Raw genomic sequence first — 22288 nt, 5'->3', positions numbered from 1 at the left:
TCACAGCTTGTAACACCTCTCTGAGGCCACTCGATGCGTCTGTTTGAGGCAGACGAGCCTCTTGCTGCTGTCTCAACTACTTGCATTGCCAGCAAGTGAGGTTTGTAGCACGTGAGGCTGTAGCCCCAGCTCAGCCAGAGGGGGAACAAGGTGACCTGGGGCCAAAGCAGACACCACATCAGGTACTTTTCAGAAATTAGCTTTGCATTCTGCTTCTCACAAGATAACAAGTGCTGCTGCCTGGACATGGGGAGGGACTGGAACCCCTTCACATCCCGAACTTCTCTGTAAAGGCAAGCAAGACCGTGCCTGTTTCATGCCCCTGTGAGACTCTGAAAACTCAAGTCTTTTGTGCAGGATGGTGAACGCTCACCATGGGGCTTGGAGCTCCCCCGGGTGCTCCCTGCCGCGGCGCTGCTGCCTGCTGCGACACGACAGTGTCAAGAGTTTCCTTTCCAGTGGGATTCTTTGTGACATAAATAARCCAGAGTCCTTATATACCCTGCTATGGCTTGTGGCACCATCTCCARGCGGTGTCCATGCTTCCCCCGCTGTTTCAGAGGCCTCCACAGCTCTACTTCCATGCCTCTCCAGTCAACATCGTGCAAAATGAGGTCCCTGCCTTGTGGAGCATCCAGAGGAGCATCCTTGTGATCCAGGAACATCCTTGAGGAGCATCCAGAGCGACCCACAGAGCTCGCAGCCACTGCCCTCCCAAGGATGTACTTCCCCCATCTCACTTCCCCCAGTGCTTTTCCCTGCACGCTCCTCAGGAAATATGGTGAATATTGGCATAGCAGGCCAATGGCATTGAGATATATATATATATWTTTAATATTGTTCTAGTATGCATGTGGAAAAAAAAACAGAATCACTAGTAAAGATGGAGTCTCAGAAGCCACCCGAACGCTTCATTTTGAAACAAACTTGGCAAAGAACTGGGGGAAAAAACAAACGTTGCACAATTTTCTAGAAGCAAATAATACTCAGAAAAACCTATCAGATTCTTCTCCCAGCTCCAGCACATCCAGCACAGCTAGAGCATGTCCAAGGGAGAGAAGGAAAGCAAAGCAACGGGCAAAAAAAAAGACTGAAAAATCCAAATTGTCACTGCTGTTAGAAGGGAATTCAGGCAAGAGCGGGGTTTTCATACGGCACTGCTGCTCGGCAGGCTCCCTGCCGTTATGTAACAGGCCTGCAGAACACTGAACCTTGTGAATATGATTTTTCCAGATGGCCCAATTAGATCCCAAATTACTTGCGGGGTAACTGCCAAGCGGGTCACAGCAGAAGTTGCTGCAAAGAACGGACTCRCCTTAGTGCAGAAAATGTGAGCTGCTCACGGAAGAGGAGCTTGTTAGGGCACCTTCAGAGGCAGGAACAACAAACGGTGCCCGCTGCTTCCTCCTCCCCCTCATCCTCTCCTCAGGGGAGTGAAATTCCCGGCGGACTCCAGCTTGCCGGGTCTCTCCATCCCTCTTTGCAGCCCGGATCTACAGGGTGGCACGGGCGGGAGGCGCTGCAGCGCCCGGGATAAACCCGCTCTCCGCGGGCAGAGCTGCTTGCGCGCTAATCAAGCCGGGTATTTTCCAGCGCGCCGGGCAGGACGCGTTATTTACAACCGCGCTGCCGCCGCGGGCGGGAAGCGAAGCCCGCAGGGTGATGCTGACGGGATTAGGGGCACAGATACCGCTATGAACAGCCCCCCACCCAAACCCCACTGATAACCCCCCCCAAACACCCCCCAAGGCGCCCGCGCGCGGGCAGCGCGGCCCTCGGGGCGCGCTTGGAAGCGGCGGCGGATCCGCGGCGGGGCCGGGCAGCTCCGCGGCGGGGCCGGGCCGGGCGGATCCGCGGCGGGGCCGGGCAGCGGCCGGCAGCCAGGCTGGCAGGGGGCCAGCGCCCCGGCCCCGGGCAGCGCTTTGGCAGCGGGGCTGGAGCGCGCGACGCTGCCCACCCCTCTGCTGCACCTTGCAGCCGCGGCCCCCGGGCCGCCCCCGCGGAGGCCGAGCAGCGGCGGCGGCGGCGGCGATGGCTGCGGCGGGGCCCCGGGTGCTCTGTCTCTTCGACGTGGACGGGACCCTCACGCCGGCGCGGCAGGTACCGGGGCCGGCGGGAGCCCCGCGGCGGGGACAGGGACGGGCACGGGGACAGGGACAGCCGCCAGCAGAGGCGCCTTCCTCCAGGGCATGCGGGAGCGCAGCGGCGGGACGGCGGCGCGCGCGCTCCTATTTATTTTTATTTACCTTTTTTTTTTTTTTTTAAAAAAAATACTTCCAATCCWCCTACATCTTTTATAACTGTTCTCAACGATAGGCCTTTTTTTTTAATTATTTTCCTTTTTGGTTTTTTTTTTCATTTATTTATTTTTATTTACGCTGCGAGAGGGCTGTACCCAGCCGTTGCGCTTGGTGCCATCCGTGCAGGCTGGCATGGTGTGGGGCACAGGCAGCCCAGGCGCCCCATCGCCGTGGGACCCCCGTGGGGGGCACGGGACAGCCCCCCTCCTGCCCAGTGTCCCCCCAAGCTGGGGCAGTTGGTGGCGCAGGGGGGCACTTGGCGCTTCCCGCCGTGGGAAGCCGCCCCGCGGTGCCCTCGCCCTGGTCTGTGAGCAACCTGGGCTGCAAGGGCCTGGGGGGCTGCGTTTCCCTGCTCCCCTCTGCCCCTGGGGCTGCACGAGGCCCAGCCCAGCGGGGAGCGGGAACCGGGAAGGTGGGGAACCGATATCCGCCCTCCTGTGGGCAGAGGAAAAGGGTCGCAGGTGCATCCAGAAACCACCCGCGTTGGGGTTTCCTCCTCCTCCACTGCCTGTCCGCCCCTCTGGCTTCCCGCCATCCTACCCCAAYGGCGTGGGGTGGAGACCCGCTGCCCTGCACGAGCGCGGCACCAAGCAGCGGGGCCCTGCTTGCACGTGGGAGCCACGTTCCCAGCCAGCCCGTGCCCGGTTCCTGGAGGCTGCTGTGGGTGGAAGCAGAAAGCCAAGGGCTGCCGTTTTGCCCAGCCCCAGGGGTGTTTCGGGAGGGGGAAGGACAGACCCCACTGCTGCCGGGGTGGCTCTGGCGYGCGCGCCCCCGGGGCCTGCAGCCCCTCTGCCTCCCCCAGCTGCAGCCCAGCCCGGCCTTTTTGCTCCCTCCGCTCCAGAAAATCGAGCCAGAAGTGGACAAGTTCCTGCGGGAGCTGCGCGAGCGTGTGAAGATTGGCGTGGTGGGAGGCTCGGACTACTCCAAGATAGCCGAGCAGCTGGGCGAGGGTGATGAAGGTGAGAGGCGCTGGGCAGGGGTCGGGCAGACGCTGGGGAGGGCAGGAGCTGGTGCACATTTTGGAGGCTCTGGGACTTCTCCGTCTGCCAGCACGGGGGGCCTCTGTATCCAAAGGCATCACGTGCACCCAACGAGCACCATTTTTCGTGACCGCTGCCCTTTGGCCGCTGGCAGGGCCCAAGGAGCTGCTGTTTAAAGTCTAAATAATGTCTGCTGAGAGYAGGCAGGATCCGTGGGGCAGGGTCCATGCGGCCACCCCCCTTGGGCTCTTGTGCTGGGCTGGAACCAGGGCCGCAGCAGCCGCGAGAGCTGCTGGACCGGCCGCGAGCAGCATCGAGCAGGGGACGAGCCACGAGCGCCGACGGCGCTGGGAGGTAGGGCAGGGCCTGGGGGAGCCAGGCAGGCAGCCCGCGCTCTCTCTGCCTTGTTTTCCTCTCCAGTATCAGCATAAAACACGCGGCTGGGTACTAAGGTCTCTCTTCTGCCCCATTAGTGGAGGGAGGCCACACCGTGAAGCAATTYAGCACTCAGGGGAGCGTGAGATGAACCGCTGAGCTGGCAGTGGTCTGTTTACCGCCCCCAGGAGAGGCCGGGGTTAGATAACCAGTAACTACATCCAGGGAAGATCCTGGCAGTGGGGWAGGGAGGGAGCAGGATGTGCATGCGGTGGAAAGCCTGGTGTTTTGGGAGCTCTTATCTCAGTTCTGCSACTGATACGGGCCCTGAACCTCAGTCAGGTCGCTTCCCACCTCGTGCCTCAGCATCCCACCTGGGAGCTGGGAATATCGTCCCTCCCCAAAAAGCAGGGAGCAGTGTGGGATGGCGCTCACTGAGCATGGGGGGATGAGGAGTGCAGCGCCAAGGCTTATGGAGAAAACTTGCCTGGGTCCTGAATCCAGGCAGCGATTTTCTTTCCATATAGCCTCTTTTCCTCAGCAAGGAATGAAGCTCAACTAACCTTTTTCCCTCCCTTTGTTTCCCCCCCTCCAGTCATCAGTAAATTTGACTAYGTCTTTGCCGAGAATGGTACCGTGCAGTACAAGAACGGGCAGCTGGTCTCCAAACAGGTAGGCCCAGCAGCTCTTGCAGACACTGCTTCCCTTTCCCATCCCCACGCTTCCCGGGAGCACCATGAGGAGCAGTCTCTGGTCCCACTCAGAAAGGCAGCCCCATCTATTCTTCTTATCGGCCGGRTTGGATCGTCCCCCTCCTCCCATATGTGTTCCTGGGGTCGAGCAAGGCCTGGGGCCTCAGCTCAGGGGCCTGGGGCCTCCCTCAGCTCTTGGCTGTGATGGGGCTCACATGTTTCCTGGCACCACCTCAGCTGTGGCCGCTGCTCCTGTTGGGCAGAAGAGCCAAAAAGGGCAGAAACAAGAACAGTAACTGTTCCTGCTCTCTCATACTCCCCTCACTGCACACCATCCACACTGGGCAGAAAAGCCTAGTCCAAAAGGCTTTGCTGTCTCTTGGCAGGCTCTTTTCCTGACAAGTTAGCCGGAACCCAGGCTTTGCATGTCTTCCTCTTCCTTACCTACTTTTCTCACCTCCTAGGCCATTCAGGACCACCTGGGAGAAGAGCTGCTGCAAGATCTCATCAACTTCTGTCTCAACTACATGGCACTGCTGAAGCTGCCCAAGAAACGGTAAAGATTCAGTCCTGTGCAAACGGGAATTGTGCCACTGATTTCTGGGGATCTCAGACCTCCAGAACCCTCTTGAGAACAGCTGGGCTGCTGAGCTCGTCTTTGCTCCAGGTCTGGCAGGCTTTAGCTTAGTATCAAGCGGCCCCACGTAGGATCAGTGTCCCGTTGAGCTGAGCAGTGCGGGCAAACCATGTAGGACAGGCTCTGCTCTGGAGGCTTTGCAGTGTTTGCCAGCATCATGCCTGCTCTTTGCACCCTCGGCTTTTCTTCCCTTGGAAACAGGGTACAGCTGCTGCGGCGTCTGTTATAAGACAATGGTGACAGCTTGTCCCTGGTGAGAGCATCAAGCGTGAGCAGCCATGTGAGGCTCCAGACAGAGGGAGCGAGGGCTGAAGTCCTCAGCAGAGAAGTCCAGAGGTTGGACACGTGGTTTCCTGCTGCGTCTAACTCGGTGTCGCTTCAAGCCACTGGTAATGAGGCTGGACCTGCTGTGATCCCAACCGTGTGCCCCTGCTCACGTCCCCTACATCAGGTCCGGCATAACGRGGCCTGGCCTGAAGCAAAAAAAGGGAGAAAAGGGTAGTGTCCACTGGATCRGCTTGCCCTATTATCAGCTTGCACCATTGCTAGATCCAGCAGAAACAAGGGAGTGGGGACAGGTGACAGGGACAGGTGGCAGGTTGGTTGTCTCCACATGCAGCCTACAGTTCAACCAGTCTGGGTGTAATGCCAAACCACCCCTCAGACTACAGTTTCATAAATGCTTGAAGCCAGTCACAGCACTTGAAGAATGGCACATAAAATGTGAGCCAGCACTGCCATTGAAATAAGACTTTCTGCCCTCCCCTCGCCCCAGCCGTCCGTGCCCGCTCTCTCCTGTGTGTTGGCACCCCCCTTTGTACAGTGAACCTGCACAGGGGAGCGATTGGCTTGCAATTAGACTTCAATGAAAATTGCTAAACTGTGATCCRAATCAGTCCTCGGATCTGAGGCACCATGAGGCAACAGGAGCCCTTGCGAGAGGGGCCGGGATGTCTGGCTCCTTTCGGCAGGAGCGCTGGCTGAACAGGCCCCTGCAACCGTGGGCTGCCCAGGGCTGTGGGGTTGCCTCACTGCTCTCTGGTTGCTCAACGCCCAACAAGGCTGCAGCTCCTAAGTGCCTCTGTGGGTTTAAMTTTGGGGATTTTCAGTAAGGCAAGGGCTTGAAGTGATGTCTCCCAAGTGCTGGCCTGGGGCAGGAGCCTCCTGAGCCCTGGCACTGCAGAGATGCTGCCCAGCAGGCTGTAGATGTGACTGCCTGTGTCTCCTTCCTCCTTCAGTGTGCTCTAAGTCAGGATACGAGTTGAAGGGAGGCTAGATCCAGCGCTCCATCACAGAGCAGGCAGGCCTGGAAGGGACGTCGGAAGGCTAGTGAGCGTAGGACTCCTCTGCTGGAAAGGGATCTTCATTCTCCAGCTAGGTTTCTACAAGAGCTTTGAGTCTATTTTCCAACTGACTGTGCTGTCCTCCCTTGATGTTAGCAACAGCAGTGCTGGCCCTGGGCTGCACCCTCTGAAAGCTATTCCAGGCTACGAAGTCAACAAAACTGGCCTGGTTTCTCACAGAGAGAAGAGAAGGGAGTATTTTTCTGCCAGCCTGTGGAGGGACTGGCAGAGCAGCAGTATCAGTGCAGGGTAAGGGTGGCAAGCAGGACATTGTCCTATCTGTGCAAGCTAGGATAAGAACCATGGTGAAAGGTGTAGAGAGGGAAAGTCAAGAGACACAAAGGTCTTGCAGGTCCTACCTGATGATTATCTCTGGAAGAGATGGTGATTGCTCATCAGCCAGCACATTGCATCAGGAGTGTGTTACACCAACCTGCTCCATCCTACTGCCTCAAGGCACCGTGAGCTCCACCCAACTCATCTACCACAGATAAAAGTTTCTGAAAAGCCTCCCGGATGGAGATGCCACAGTCTCGACAGGTAGTTGGTACAGTCTGGATCATAGCTGTCCTTGCAGTTGTTAAAACAATAGAAAGTGTTCCCTAGCCTCTCACCTCAGTCCATTGCCTCCAGTTAGTCCCCAAGATACACACACACACACACAGACACACACACACAAAAAAAGGGCTTATTTCTCTTCTTTCAGTCTCCTTTCATAAAACTATGAGCCTCTGGGAGAGCTTAAGTAGAGTTGTTGAAGCCTGGCCTTGGTCTGCTGCCACAGGCCTCTTGGCCATCTTCAAGGCTCTTGATCTCTTGATGCACAAGCAGCTATGGGAGACACAGCTTGTTTCCCACTGCATGTTTCTGCAGACTCTGAGTAGTCTTTCCCTTGGAAAAGTCTGTTTCTCTCAGCCTATCCCTGTTGTGAAACCCTCCATAACCCTGTGCCTTTGCCTGCATACAGAGGGACCTTCATTGAGTTTCGCAACGGGATGCTGAACATCTCCCCCATCGGTCGGAGCTGCACCCCGGAGGAGCGAATCGAGTTCTCCGAGTTGGACAAGGTGTGCGGGCCTGTCCTGGGCTCACCCTCCCCTTCTCTGCTGGTCTTGCACCATCACAGCTCTTAGGGCCTGCTGCTTCTCCCCTGCCCAAGGGAAGGATCCCAGCTCCAAGCTGCGCGGCAGGCCAACACGCGCAGCAAGGTGGAGGCAGGATTGCTGCTCAGAAAGTCTAAGGAGAGATATAGATAAAGGGGAGAATTTAGCTTTGTTGGGGGTTCCCAATGCAATGAGGCTGCCAGCAGTGTTCCTTGTGATGCAGGAGACTCCCAGCGACGGAGACACGTATTTCACAGGGGGTTCCTTGTGCACAACAAAGATGGAACCCGCCTAAAAACCTCAGAGAGCCCCAAGCTTCCCAGSACAGGCTGCCCCGCCAGGATGGCCCAGGAGCCCTCTTGCCTCTCCCGCTGACCTAGCCCTAAAAGACCTGGAAGACCTGGAACCAGTGGCCTGGGAGGGCCATGGCAGATCCCTGAAGTGTTTAGCCTGCCCTCAGAGCAGTTTCTACCTGTGGGAGCCTTCTTGGGAAACAGGGATCAGGCAGATGTTGCAAGACATGTAAACAAAGCCAGAAACTTTGGGTTGGGAAGCTGACTTCTGGGAAGCTGAAGCAGCGGCATTTCACTGCCAAGGGATGTGTGTGGTCTGCTCTTCCCAGTAGCCTGCTGAAGCTGGCCTAAGCTAGCGTCCTTATAAGCAGAGCATGGGGCTGCTTATTCCAGCAGCGTGGGTGAAAGCTGCTTAAACAGCGTCCAGCTCCCAAGGAGGAGGGGATTGCACCCTGGGAACTGAAGCCATCAGCAGAATGGCCATTCAGGATCCTGCAGAACACAGAGAGTTCCCGGGGCACTCTGGAAGTGGAGAGCGGGAGTGGGGTCAGAGCAGAGAAATGCACCGGAGCTGGTGCCCAGTGAGCTCCTTTCAACAGACTGGCAACATCCAGTTATTCATTCAGACCCCTCTATTTTTCCTTCTCTGTAGAAAGAGCGGATCCGGGAGAAGTTTGTGGCTGCTCTGCAGAGGGAGTTTGCCGGCAAAGGCCTGCGCTTCTCTCGAGGTGAGCAGGGGGTGYAACCCCGGCTTCGCGCTGGCCTCTCTACTCTGTGTCCCCTTAAATTCTGGGAGAGGGAGCAGGGATMTTGGCTCTTCCCTCCAGGGGCTTGGTTGGAGCTGTGCTTCCCGGRGGAGCTTCCATTCCTGCGGAGCTGTTCCAGGGGTGTCGCGTCCACCGCAGGGCAGTGGGCAGGGAGCAAACCGTGGATGTTGTTCCCAGGGAATCGGCCGTGCAGAGGGGTTTCTGCCCGGCGGTGTTTTCCATGCCTCTCCCAGCCTTGTTCTGTTCCAATGTGTCTGCTTTGGCTCAATCAGGAGCGGCAGGGTAGCCGGCGGAGCTCCAGGCATGTCCCGGCCTCCGCGGGGCTCCCCTGGGAATGCAGCGGGATGAGCGAGGAGGGAGCCTCGCGCGCTGCTGCGCTCCGGGAATCTGCAGCTCCGTGGCCTTTTGCAGGGCCGCTTCTCGGGCCGGAGCTGCACTTCTGCAGCCGGCTTAGCAGGGTGAGGAAGGGCAGGAGGGGCTCAGCTGTGCTGGCAATGGACGAGGAGGATAACGAGGTTCTGTAAGTGGTGGGGCTRAACTGGGAAGAGACTCTTGGCGGAGAGGGCGGGCGTGTGTTAACATAAGGAGGTCCTGCGTGGAAATCCAGCCAGAGGACAAGGGGGTGACGGGGCTGGTGACGCTCCGCTCCTGGCCCTGCCTGTACAGAGCTCTTGGCCCTGTGGTCTTCCGAGAGCATCCCCCATCCCGAGTGTTCCTCCCCTCTCCCCTCAGCATCCTGCCAAGAGTGTCCTGTGCAGCCTGCAGCATCGACACGGGCTGTTTGTCAGAGCAGAGGAAGCCAAAGGGCCCTCGGCCGTGTCCGAAGGACGCAGGGGACAGGGGCAGGGCAATGGGAAGGTGATGGGAGCTGCAGGTTACCCTGCAGAGGAAGCACGGGGTGGCTCGGGTCAGGCATCCAAAAGCAAGGATGGGCCTCTGGTGAGGCTCCCAGGGCCTCATCATGGGCTTGGAGGGCACGAGCCCCGGAGGTGACGGGGCTCTGGGCGCCGTGCCTTGCTCAGAGCAGGGGCAGTGCTTGTGGTCCTCGCTGCAGGCCTCCCTCCCGCTCTGTCTGATTTTCCCCCTGCTGCAGCTGCGTCAGGAGCCATGCTTGCTGCGCAGCTCTATTGGAAAGGACAGAACCCAGAGAAACGCTGCATTTTTCATAGGTAATAACTCTGGATAGCAAAAGAGGAAGGGCTTTGAGAGCACTGTCCCAGAAAATGGGTGTTCAGGGTTATTTCTCGCTCTGCTGCAGGCTCCAYGTGAGCCTGGACCGTTCCTGATCCCCTAGGGCACTTGCCTTGATCCTTGCCTGGATCAGCCAGGCTCCTGGTGAATCCCCTGCCCCGTGCTGGGYGTGCAGGCTCCTTCCCCTGTGCATGGGGAACGGGCAGCACGTTCAGGACCCCAACCCCTCTTCCAGCAGCAGGAAAGGGTTGGCTTCAAAGCTCTCTCCCACAGGACACGGAGCACCCCAGGGGATGGGGATGTGCTGCGTGGGCACAGTGAGTGCCCCAAGGCGGAGCAGGGGTGACATGGTCTGACSCAGGGCCGGCTTCTGACCCGTTTAGACTGTGCTGTGCATGCGGGTGTTCGCCCGTGTGTGTGCCCCCCGGGAAAGCTCCCGCACCGCCGCGCCTCTGCCGTGGCACTCCGAGCGCGCAGCCAGCGCGGTCATTGCAGAGACATCAGGGAGAGCCGCACGGGAGCCCAGYGCGCAGCCTGATGCCCAAATCCCTCTGCGGACGGACACGGACTCGGCGCCCGCTCCTGCCGCACGCCGGGGGCCGAGCGCGTCGGCGCGGATCAGTGAGGCCTAATCCCCGCCTGGGCGCCCTGCAGAGCCGCGTGTCGCGCTCCCCGCCGTGCCCGCCGGCTGCCGCTGCCACCCGCGCCAGCCGCGCGCGGATGTCACCGCAGCCCTGCTGATGTCACCCCCGCCGGTTGCCATGGAAACAGCACGGTCCYGTCACGGGCTGCCGCGGAGGCGGGTGGAGGCCGCGGTGCTGGAGGGTGCCCCGCGCGCACCCACCCCCAGTCCCGAGCAGGGGTCTGGCCGCGCCGCCCGACGCTTCTCGCCCTGCTCGCAGGGGGCATGATCAGCTTCGACGTCTTCCCCGAGGGCTGGGACAAGCGCTACTGCCTCGACGTGCTTGACGACGAGCRCTTTGACACCATCCACTTCTTTGGCAACGAGACGACCCCCGTGAGTATCCCCAAGATGGAGCCTCCATCTCCTTTCCAAATGCGCGCCGTGCCGAGCTGCTCCCTCGCTGCTCCCTGTGCTGGAGCCTCTGCCAGTGGCCGACAGACCTCTAGCGGTGCGGGAGGAGAGATGCTGTCGCCTGGGCACGTTTGCAGCGGGCTCGTAATGTTTGCAAATCCATCTGCATGGTGCCAAAATCACAGTGGATTTGCTGTGCTAGGTCTGCATCGGAGGTGCTTGCCCCGCTGCAGCACACGCTGGTGGTGTCAGACCTTCCTGGGGCCACCAAGACCCAGAAGTCAAGCCCCAAACACCAAAGAGAGGCTTTTCAGGAATGACTCTGCCTTCCCTTTAGCCTGGTGGGGGGCGATGCTTTCCTGCTGCTTAGCCACCCACTTAGTGCTTTCCCTTCCAGATGCTGCCAGACGTGCCCACCCCATCTCCTGGTAGACCCTTCATGAACAGGGCTGGGGTTGCCCCTGCCCTCCCAGACAAGCCGTGCTGGCCTAAGACCTTCCCGGCCTTCCCAGGGGATGCAGTGCTCTCCAGCACTCCAAGGTGGCCCAGAAGAGGGGCAGCAAGGGGGCGGGAGCCAGTGCATGGGTAGCGGGGGATCCAGCAGAGCTTGAGCAGCCCGTTCCCGCAGGGCTGCTGCCTGCCGGGATGCTGCACGGGAACGTGCTCYCAGCCCAGCACCGGGAGACCTGCCCTGCAGCAGCAAATGGAGGCTCCAGGCAGGACAGAACACTCTGTGGGCTGCTGGAGGAGGCCCCAGCGAGGCTTTGCTAACGTTTTCSCTGTTTTCTCCTTCAGGGAGGGAACGATTATGAAATCTATGATGATCCCCGAACAGTGGGACATAGTGTCCAGTGCCCCCAGGACACCGTCCAGCGCTGCCGCGAGATCTTCTTTCCAGAGAGAGCTAATGAGTGCTGACTGGGAGATGCCTGCAGCCCTTCTCCGCCACTCTCCTCCCCCATGAGGAAAAGCACCTTCACTTGGGAAATCTGCTCAGGGTAGACTGGAAGGCACTTCCAGAGGCGGTGGGGATTTAGTGTGTGAATGCGGGTGGGCGTGCAGAAGCGGGGCTCCGTTGTTCAGCCCTTCAGCACACCCCATCTATGGCTGGGCAAGAGAGAGGCCCAGTCTCCAGAAAAACTCTTCTAGTCTAGGCCTGGGTGGGAGGCAATAGCTGCTTTCTTGATCTGAGAGCATTTGAAATGGTTAGTCATGACAGTGTGCGTGTCCCTCTCTTGCTCCCTCCCCCTTTTCTCTTCTTGCTCGCTCTGCTTGGCTTAACATTGCTGCACAAGGGAATGTGCATCTCGCATCTCTCTCCCTCTTTCCCTTTGACAGGGAGGACGGCTGTGCTCGGGCTCCAGGCACTCTCTGGGGAAGCAAGGTGCAGTTTGCTCCAAGCCCCTGGTAGGAAGGGACAGCAGCCACCCCAGCTTGTTGCAGTGACATCCTAGCAGAGAGGGACAAGGTGTCCGCATTGTCCCAAGCCATCGGGGCCTGTGTGCATCCCTCACCTCAGCTCCACGCAGGGACAGTCCTTACACTGGCCTAGGAATTGATTTTTTTTTTAAATGGCTGTGCTCCTACTCTGGGTTTTGCTCAGGTGCCTGAAGAAACTGGTGAACCTCATGGCAGAAGAGTGGCTGCAGTGGGCTTCATGTCCTGCAGAAGCTGCCAAGGCTGCCAGCTGCACTGGCTGGAGGACCCCAGGTGTTTGGTGAGCGTAGGGCACTTTATGGGAAGACAGGGCAGACACCAGCAGTCTTCTCACCCACACACATGTTGTTCAGGCGTTGGAGCCTCTGATGTGCCAGTTCCCAACCTATCCAAGGTATCCGTAACAGAGACTAATCTCCTTCCTTTCCTGTTATGTCCTTCTCCAAGATGTCTTCAGAGATGACCAGTAGAGCCCAGGACTGGTTCCTAGTGCCAGTGGATATATGTACTTCAGCAGTACCGTCCAAACCTGCCTTTCCCACTACCCCTTCCCTACCCTCTCACTTCACACGGCCGGCCGCCTTTAGGGTGGCAGTGATTCAGAGTGTCTCTCACATGTCCTCATCTCCTTTCTTCTTCTGGGTCTTCATGCGTGGCAAAGCTAAACCTCTCAGTGTCCTCCCCCTCACACTGCCCTGGCTGTCACGCTGGGGTGGCCCTCGTCACAGCTCGGTGCTCAGCGAGACACTTGGGGACCCTCGCCAGGGAGGTGCCCTCCKTACAGCTGCCTGGGGGACAAGTACCCGCTGTTTGTGCCCCAGAGGTTCCTGCAAAACCTCACCACGTTGGAAGCTTTTCTCACCATGTCCCTGCCAATGTCACTGTCCCCGCTGAGCTGTTACTGTCTTCTGTATTTCCTCTTGTTCCTACTTCCCTTGCACTCCAACTGCCTCTCCCTTGTAGCCCAGTTGCTCTTTGCACCTAGTAGATGGGCCGCAGAGAGAGATTTCCCAGCTGGCTACCACTTAACCAAGGGACCAAGTTGCTCAGACAAGACACGTTGGTGCTTTTAGATCTGGGRCATGGCAGGAGCCTGAGTGGACCTYGGTACACTCGCCTGGCCACGGTCACAAGAGCAGGGTGCTGATGGCCGGCACTGTCAGGGTGCTTTTCTTCTCCATTTGACCCTACCTCCTAACTCCACAACCCATCAAGTCTCTAATGCATCGAGTCTGCATGAGTGCGTTGGTCTGCCAGGCATCCAGCCATCCCCAACGGATGCACCCGCTCCTCCGTCCACCCAGACAAAATTTCTGAGTGGGAGAAGAGGGCCTGTTGGAGAAGCCTGACACGTTTTTAGACCACAGACCACTGTTTTTAGCCCTCTGGGGCAACCTTCATGGAGGAGTCAAGTTTTGTGGTTCTTCCTTTTCTGTTTAACTGTGGATCAGGTTACATGTGGTTTTCTTGTTTTCTTTTGCATTTTTCTTTTTGTTCTTTTTTTTTTTTCTGTTTTGTTCTTTTTTTTTTTTGTTTTCCTGTGAGTGTATCCCAAGTCAGCAGGATCTCTGGAGAGCTCCATGGTGTTGGCGGCCAGGCTCTGACCCTAACGGTGCAAGACATCACGGCGGCCCTGGGGCCTGAGCTGACAAGTGCACGTGAAGGGAGAAGCAGGCTCTGTCCCACACCGCTCCCGGTGGCATTGCTGGGTGTGGGGATCAGGAAGTTTTCCCTTTCCCAGTGTCCTCGGCATTACCCTGAGCTCAGGCTAGTGGGGAGCACGTCCCGCCAGGAGATCCCTGTGTTCCTGGAGGGAGAGGAGGGGGAATCGCAAACCCTGTGGATCCCTGGGTCTCGAGGCACTGAGATGCTGCTATGGAGGTGGCTGAACACTGGATGTGGCACGAGGCCACTGGGAAGCAGAGGGGCTCCCCAGGATGCCCCCATGGAGCAGCGGAGGCAAGAGCGGGTGCTCCGTGGTGCTGAGGATGCGCGGGGAGGATTTCCCGGCGTGAGCGGGCGGGTGTGGGGGCCCCGCAGTGGGATCCGTGTGGCCGTGCGGTTCTGTATCCCTGCGGACGGACAGTTCCTGTCTGACTGATGCTAACTGTTAAATAGGAAATATATTTAAACACAGGTATATATATATTATATATATATAAAATCAATCCCATTAAAGCTGTCACACCCATGGAGGGAGCGTGTGTTTTGTGCCAGGCTCTGCTCCGGCCCCTGAGCGCTGGGGACAAGTGGCAGCAAGGGGAAAGCACTGAGCCCTGTGGCCAGCGAAGGGGACCTCGATACCCCTCATGGCTGGAGAGGCTCCCGCTGCTCCTGCGTCACACCAGCCTCGCGCTCCCACCTGCTGCTCCCACCGTCCACGCTGGCAGCCCTCCGGCCCATCCCGTCCTGTCCCGCGGCGCGCGCGCACACAGAGCCAGCGCCGGCAGGGCACGCGGGAGAGTCACTTTTAATGGATTATTGCCAACGTTACAAAGGTCGACACGAGGCCAGACAGGCGGGAACCACACCAGAGTTGTAAAAACACCAACAATTCTAGGGGTTTAGTTTATTTCCAAAAAAAAAAAAAAAGAAAGAAAATTCAATGTTTGTCTTGGCCAAGCTGCCCGCGTGTCCGGGGAGGCCGGAGCCGGCGCGGTATCGCCGGAGCTCCGGGGAATGGCCGTGGTTCACTCGGCAGCGGGTGGAGGTTTGGGGGAGCCAAGGCAGCCGGGAGCAAGTCCGGGGTTCGGGGCGGCAGGGTGCCCGATCCGCATCGCCCGGAGCCGTCCCGCCCCACGCTGGGTGGGGTGGCCGTTGCCCCCCTGTTTTTCTTTTCCCCCGTCATGGCAGACCCCGCTGCTGCCGCAGAAAGGTTGAAAATGTAAAACGTGCCCRTTTGGCAGTGGCTGTGCTGACTTTTGCCCAGGCCCTCGGTCAGGCCTCTGCTCCTCGTGGTGCCAGCRGTTCCCACAGGGAACCAGGGAATGGTCCCCGTCCTCCCCACTCCTCCGGAGCGCCGGGGTCCGCGTGGCCAGGACGTGGYGGAGAAGACCAAAACTCGACGGTTGTGCTTCATACACGAGACCCTGTCTACACCAAGGGGGCAGGGGGAGTCCGCGGGCGGCCCGAGCCGGGGAAGGCACCGCGGCGGGGGCTGCGAGCGCCCCGGCCCGCCGGCCCCTCTCCTGCTGCCCCACGGCAAACTACAGACACACACACACACACACACACACGTGGAGGGGCGTTCCCACGGGGCAGCGGGGACGGGGACGGGAGAGGGGAAGGAGCCGTGGCCCCCAAAGCCAGCTCAGCTCGGTCCAAGGACAGTGCGTCGGCTGCCGCACACGGCCACGGGGGACATGAGTGCAGCCGGGCTCAGCCCCATGGCGCCGGGGGCTGCTCAGCTCCTGGGCTCGSTCTCAGCACTCGGGGCAGCAGTGACAGGGCCGCCGGCCATCCCCAGTCACCGCTGTGGGGACACACGTGCCCGTGGGGCTGGCAATGGGGACTGGCCAGCGCCTGCAGCGAGCGGAGCCCCCGTGCACCCCAGAGCACTTACCCTTGAACGCTGGGTTGCTTTTCCCCTTAAAACTCATCTTTTTCCTTCTTTAAGCCACTCTGCTTTTCTCTTCTTGCCTCTGGAGCTCATGGGGCAGCACGTCCCCATCTCAGGGCATCACCAAGGGTTGAGCCCCGCCAGGCCCCCGTGGGGATGTGCGTGCTCGGCGGCACCGAGCGCCCCCAAAAGAGCCCCGCAAAACCTGAGGCACCCCAGGATTTATAGGAAATAACCCACTGCTRGTCCGGATGGTGCCCGTTCCTCCTGCCTCTCGCTCTCCCGGTCTGAGCTGGTGGAGACGTTAAAAACAGACTGCAAAAACTAACACGGAAACGAGTCACCCTTCTCCCGGCCGAGTGACAGACCCAAGTTCCGAGCGACAGGGAAGGGAGCGGGAAGGACTCGGCGGCCCCCATCCCAGCTCCGTGAAGCTCAGCTCCGCACGCGGCCCTGGCACTTTCCYGCACCACATCCCTGGGGACCGGGGTGCTGCGGGGGCGGCCGAATCGTGGGGCAGCGGGGTGCCGGGGAGGGGGCACAGAGGGTGGGACAGACAGACAGACATTAAGGAAACGGTAACGGTATAAAAGACAGCGGCCGCAGGCACCGACGTGCCTTGGGGCAGCCCCGGCCGCCCCGGCTCCGCGCTCACCGCGGCGCCCCGCGCGGCCGCCTAGGAGCCGATGATCTGGCCGGACCACGTCTCGTGCTTCGCGTGGGGCGCCAGGTTGGTGAGCACCACCTCCACGGCCTGCAGCTTCTGGTTCTTGGGCGGGATGGGGCACACTTTGTACGTCACCTCGTCGCCCTCCACTGGCACGTACTCGCCCTCGATGCTGGGGGGAGAGGACGGGCCGTGGGGCCATGGCACGGACACCCGGCCTGGCCCCGCGCTTGCCTGGCACCACATGCTGTGYGTGGGCACCCGGATTTGTGCACCCTGCGGGTGTCCCCCCACCCAGGACTTACTCGGAGACGTGAACAAAAATGTCCTCTGTGCCATTCTCGGGGGTGATGAAGCCGTGGCCCTGGGAGCGCGAGAACTGCTTGCAGACGCCCTTGAAGATGGGGCCGGCGGAGGCACGAGCCGTCCTGCAGGAGGGGAGAGAGCAGGAGAGCTCATCCGGGAGCACGCCGGGCACGCGCCGGCACCGGCATCGGCATCGCGCCGAGCAGCTCAGCCATGAGCCGCCACGGCAGGTTTCCTAAAGAATAATTAAAATTGGGGCATTTCTTCCCCACGAGGAGCTGTGGGACGGCACCACTCACACATTTGGGATGCAGAAACYCCTTGACCCAGTGCACTCCTGCACATTCCCAAACAAACAACACAGCCAGGCCTTCTCACCGGAGACAAGTAACACCACCAGGCCTGCCCAGAGCCCACGGGGCCTTCCTCACGGTGAGGAAGGCCAAGTTCCCATGCCCAAGGGCTACTTACGCCGAGTACGTCCTGGTCCTCTTGGTGGGCAGCGGGCTGGGCAGGTCGCGCAGCAGGAGGTTGCCGCGCTCCCACACGCGGCTGCCCTCGCGCTGGAAGGGGAACGTGGGCCACACGGGCGACTTGGGCGAGTGCAGCGGCGGCACGGCCGGCGGCGCGCCGGGCTCGGACGACATGGCGGGGCCGGCGGGAGGCTCCGTGGCGGCAGCAGCGGGGGCCCCGGCTCACGGCCGCGCGCCGCGGCGGCCTCCGACCTGGCGAGGAGCGAGGGAGAAGCCGTGAGCAGCCCCGCGGCCGCAATAACAGCAATAACAGCAGTAAGAAACACCACATAATTCAAGAGATTTTTGCAGCAGCTTTTGCCAGGCGTTAACTGCCCTGCTCAGGAGAAACGCTGTCCTCTCGCCGCTGCAAAGCCYGTCTCCAGATGCTTCACTGCCATCGGTCTGGCCAGCAGCAGTAGCTGAGGTTTTTCCCCAGAAGACAAGGTACCTCACTCCTAAAACCATCTCCACGCTCTGACACAGCTCTCCTAGCCATGGAAAACTGCTTAGCAGTACCCAGCGCCCTCGCTGTCATTTTGGGGCACCAGAAAATCTCACCTGTGCTAGCAAACCAATGTGGAAATGCATCASTAGGGGAGAAGAGGTGGTTATGCCCATTTTTCTTACCTGAGAAGCAGGCGCCAAGGCAAGGGTGATCCCTGGTGYGTGGTTCAAGCCCTAACCCCAGCCCCAGACACGCCTGCCCGTAATGGCACAGGGAGGCTCTCGCAGAGCCCTCGTCACTGTGCGCACAGTGTTGAGTGCCCTGCTGCCACCCTTGGTAGCAACACATGGCCAGGAGCCTCCTCCCTCCCCACTGCCCCAGGCACTCCCCATTCCCGGCAACAACYCTCATCAGCGGGCCCAGTTTTTACCAGGACTTCAGGGTTTGGCAAAAAGTTACACTCTTACCCCAAATAGAGCGAACCCCCTGCCCTGGCCTTGCAAGAGGCTTTGCAGCCCTCGTGCTAGAGCGGAGCGGGGCAGACCCGCGCCGGCACCGCGGCTGCGTCGCTGCCGAGGCAGCCGTGGGGCAGGCGCTGCAGGACGCCGGGCACCGCGGCCGCGCGCTGGGGCTCCGGCAGCGGCGCTCCCGGCAGTTCCGACGCGCTGGGGCTYCRGCAGCGGCGCTCCCGGCAGTTCCAACAGCCCCTCCTCAGCTCTCGGATCCCCTTTCCGTCTGCTTCAGGCCGAGCTCCCTGACACCGGCACAGAGGGCTGCTCCGGGACTTGTCCACCAGGTCCCCGGCCAGGGGCTTCCCCGTGCCCCCGAGTGGAGCAGCGTGTGCCCTGCATCGCGCTCGCCGTCCCCAAGTCCCCACAGGGCTGCGTGGTGCCTTCAGAGCTCACCCTGCCAGACGTGCTTCATGCTCCACAAAACCCAGAGGGTTTCTGGGTTTTATACATGTGCTTTCTGACTCATTCGCGGCCCCTGGAGAAGTGGAGTCCTTGGGGAGCGTGCGGAAGGGGGTCACCTCCATGCCAAAAATAGCAGGCACCAAGGGCACAGGAGGCACTTTCTGGAGCAGCTGCGGGTTCAGGCAGGACACGCAGGCAGCTTGTCCTCCCTCACCACGCACACACACTCACCCAGACCCCAGCCCCAGCCCGGCTGGGGCTCCATCCACATCTAGCTGTCGTTGTAGCAGCACCGCTCATGAGCCTTGCAAAGCCTGAAGGCAGGTGGCTCTGCTCCTTCCACCCTGGCCAATGCCACCTTTCCTGGGGAGCCTGGCTCCTTTGGGCGCTGGGGTACCCCGGAGCTCCAGAGAAGCGCGACGAGTTGGGGGATCCAGCCCTCRAGCCCAGGTGACGTTGTGGCGCTGCCACCACAGGGATTGCCGGATTCTCCAAGGCAAAACAAAGATAAGAGAAGAACAGGAAGGCAGGAAGGAGGCAGGGGAGCCCGGCAAAGACAGAATGAGCATGGTCCRGGCACAAGAAGGGACAGCAGAACGGGGCTTGTGCCAGAAGGGCCTGGTTTACCCTTGGGACCAGCCTTGGCCAGAGGCCCAGGGGCGCCCCAAGAAGCTCTGCGGCTCAGGGGAGCCCCTGGCACCCGCACTGGATGGGGACTGGCGCACGGAGAGCCAGGGCGCTCCCAGATCCGGCCCAACGCAACGCGGCGACCGCGGCTCCCCAGCCACGCGGCAAATCCTGTGCTGCTGCCGCCACTGAGGCAGGCAAGAGAGGAGGTGCTCGCACAGGAGGCCTCGTGCTGTAGCTGCTGCCAAGACAAGACCTGAGGCTCCAAGCCTCCTGCTTCCCGTCTATTCCCACCAAGCAGCACGAGCACTGGCGGCTGCTCAAGTCTGCTTCAATGTGAGCCGGTGGGAACTGTCTCGGCAGCTCATGGAAGAGGAAATCACCCCTGCCTGGGGCCACTGAGCCTTGCATGGGGCTGCTGTGACCACCCTGGGCACCCTGCGAGGGACACCGGGACCCCTGGACCAGGGAGCTCCGCTCGCTGTCATGCAGCAGGAGCGGGACGCCATGGCTCGGGGAGACATCCAGGCACGCGGGTCTCCCGGATCAGCGGAGAGCTCCTCTCACCCTCTACCACCAAGCTTGCTCTGAGATAGGCGGTGGTGCAGGGGGGCCCGTGGGGTGCTCCTGGCAGGGCAAGCTGCCCTTCTCCACTGAGTGACCTGCATTTGCCCCACAAGCTCGGCACTTTTGCCCGGGGACACAAGAGGCACCCTGGGGKGCTCCAGCTGTGCCAAAGAGGGGCAGCCATGGAAATGCGTCTCTACTGCATAGGTTTCTTGCCCCAGTGCGGGGACATTCTGTTAGAAGAGAGAAACCCTGTATAGCAAAAGGAAGACCCTTAAGCCTGACAGTGGCTCATCATGGATAGGGATGAGAGTGGGGACATAGGTGCATGGAGGCAGTGGGATCTCCATCCCCAGAGATATGCAGCGTCTGCCTGGGTACGGTCCTGAGCAACCTCCTCCTACTTGGAAATTACATYTAGATTTGAAACAGTGAGAGGGAAGGGTTGGAGCAGAGACCCCCAGGTCAACCTGCATTATTTCACATTTCTAGGTGGCAAAAAGGGAGGAAGTGACAGGGGATTCCTCTTGCATGGTGTTTGCACATCACGTTATCCGAGGTCTTGTGTGGGGTGCACCRCCCCAGACACCCACAGAGCGCCCTGGTTTGGAGCCAACCTTTGTGCCCAAGGCTACGGCCAGGCTGGTGCCTCTCCGGCAGCGAGACGGAGCGGGAGCGTTGGCACGAGGGGCGCTCCGRCGCCATAGCCAAGCTCCAGCCTCATTTAAATCCCCGCAGCAAACAAAGGAACCGGGGAAATTAAACTCATGGCAAGGAAGGGCTGGGGGAAGCGGGGAGCTGTGAGCATGTCATCTCCGGAGTCTCCTCCCCTTCCAGGGGAGCCGGAGCGGCTCCCAGCCCTCCCTGCCGTGCGCCCCACATCCCGGCGGCTGCATCGCCCTCCGCGCAGCCCTAGCGGGCGACACGCAGCAGGCKCTGGGGCAGCAGAGGCTCTTTTCCCGTCTCTCCCATTGCTGGCATTTGCTCCAAGCTCTGACCGGGGCTGAGAGCCTCCTGCACGAGCCCTGGCCTGGAGAASGGGCACCACGGACAACCCGTGCTCCGGCACGCACCGGGTCCATCCCGTGTGCGTGCGGATGAAATCCAGGTCACCCGAGCGGCCGAGGACAGCGGGATGCAGCCGGCTGGGCCGTGGGGCGCCAGAGGGCTTCCCTGCACAGCAACCGGCCACCGTGCACCTCCATCCCATCCCATCCCACCCCATCCCACCCCATCCCTTGCTCCTCCTTCTGCAGGTCACGGCTTCACCCTGGTGCCGAAGGCAACAGCCCTCGGAGCCCAGGACGTTGCTGAGACCACCCTTGGGCGCCAAGGAGGATGCCCATGCACCCACCCTCCTCCCCAGAGATCTAATCCACCAATGAAGCCCCCGGCCCCCAGAGCAAAACTGCTATTTTTGTTTCCTTTCTCAGGTGCCCCGGTGGCAGAGAGCGGCTTTTGTGTTTTTCCAAGGGAGCGTTTGGGAGCGGGGCTGACAGGCAGCCGCGCTCCGTCAGAGACTACGCAAAACCCAGGCCAATTAACGCCGACAGGCACTAGACACATCGCCTTTCATCTGGAGATCCAAGCGCCCCATTCATCACGCTGCCCTCAAAGGGCTGCCGGGTGTCAAACTGAAATCCCTGTCTCCCTCGCTCGCTCTCGCCCCCGTTTCCACTCAAAACGCCGTGACTCAGGCGCTGGCTGTGACCCCGTTTAACCAAACACCCTGTCAGGCTCCCCGGGAAGGGGAAGGAGCCCTTGGAAGAGGCACCGGCCTCGCTGCTCCTCCCTGCCCGCTGCTCCCCAGGCTCTCGCGGCAGCGAAGGAAGCCCCCCAGACGTCACTCTGGAGCACATATTTAAGGGGCTCCGTGTCCTCAGCGGCTCTTCTTTGTGCTCTCTCCGAGGGGCTGGGGGGGCTCGAGGGGCTGTGACGCTCTGGGCCCTCCCGGCTCGCCCTGGGCYCCCACATCCACGGCAAAGCCGGCGAGGTGCCGTGCGCTGCCGGCCGCCCTCACGGCCCCCTCTCCCCAGCATTCCCGCTCCCTCGCCGCTGACCGCCTGGGGCTTGTTTTCCCGCTGCTGCTTTTCCCAGCAAGGTCTCACTCCCTGCCTCTCTGTTGCCTCTTCCCCAGCTGCCGTGAGCTCCAGAGCCTCTGGTTTAGGAAGCGGGGGCTTGCTCGGGTTTCCCTTCCTCAGGGGTAGGGATAAAAGGGAGCATTTTCCGCAGCCACCTCCCAAGCCCTTGCGGGGTCGGGAGCAGCGGCAGCCGTTTGCTGGCCCGTCGCCATCCTCATCCTCGCCTGCTGCCATCCTCATCCTCGGGGAGGCCGGTCCCCGCCGCGAGCCCGCGCCGTCTAGACGGCGTCTGAACAAGCGAGCGAGCGAGCGAGCGAGCGCCCTCCCTGCACACGCAGCGCGGCGCCCGCCCCGCCACGGCGGCCGCAGACCCGGCGCCACGGAGCTTCCCCCCGGCACCGTGGAGCTTCCCCCCACGGAGCTTCCCTCCATGGAGCTTCCCGCCGTGGAGCT

General features: G+C 60.6%; 2 protein-coding genes across 2 annotated transcripts; one reads left to right on the top strand and one right to left on the bottom strand.

Annotated features, from left to right (window-relative positions):
• The first annotated feature begins 2012 nt into the window (after window positions 1-2012).
• PMM1 (phosphomannomutase 1) lies at window positions 2013-13630 on the top strand. The gene is made up of 8 exons (XM_026038291.1): window positions 2013-2100; window positions 3142-3259; window positions 4251-4327; window positions 4812-4903; window positions 7295-7394; window positions 8376-8451; window positions 10584-10699; window positions 11513-13630. The coding sequence occupies exons 1-8, from the start codon at window positions 2032-2034 to the stop codon at window positions 11633-11635; spliced, it is 771 nt and encodes a 256-aa protein (XP_025894076.1). The 5' UTR covers window positions 2013-2031; the 3' UTR covers window positions 11636-13630.
• Window positions 13631-14818: 1188 nt separating this feature from the next.
• On the bottom strand, window positions 14819-17351 carry CSDC2 (cold shock domain containing C2). The gene is made up of 3 exons (XM_026038274.1): window positions 17158-17351; window positions 16686-16808; window positions 14819-16552 (listed from the first exon to the last, which is right to left on the bottom strand). The coding sequence occupies exons 1-3, from the start codon at window positions 17331-17333 to the stop codon at window positions 16390-16392; spliced, it is 462 nt and encodes a 153-aa protein (XP_025894059.1). The 5' UTR covers window positions 17334-17351; the 3' UTR covers window positions 14819-16389.
• Window positions 17352-22288: the final 4937 nt, after the last annotated feature.

This window comes from Nothoprocta perdicaria, unplaced genomic scaffold, assembly GCF_003342845.1.
Source record: "Nothoprocta perdicaria isolate Ctin4 unplaced genomic scaffold, notPer1 scaffold_206, whole genome shotgun sequence".
Taxonomy (NCBI): domain Eukaryota; kingdom Metazoa; phylum Chordata; class Aves; order Tinamiformes; family Tinamidae; genus Nothoprocta; species Nothoprocta perdicaria.
This window is presented reverse-complemented; position numbering and strand designations above follow the sequence as displayed.

Excerpts from the sequence above, each read along its gene's own strand:
- CSDC2 (XM_026038274.1), bottom strand. The coding sequence starts at position 17,333 with ATGTCGTCCGAGCCCGGCGCGCCGCCGGCCGTGCCGCCGCTGCACTCG. Across the intron at positions 16,809-17,157 it reads AGGACCAGGACGTACTCGGC|GACGGCTCGTGCCTCCGCCG; the intron begins GTAAGTAGCCCT and ends CCCCTCCTGCAG. Across the intron at positions 16,553-16,685 it reads ATTTTTGTTCACGTCTCCGA|CATCGAGGGCGAGTACGTGC; the intron begins GTAAGTCCTGGG and ends CTCTCCCCCCAG.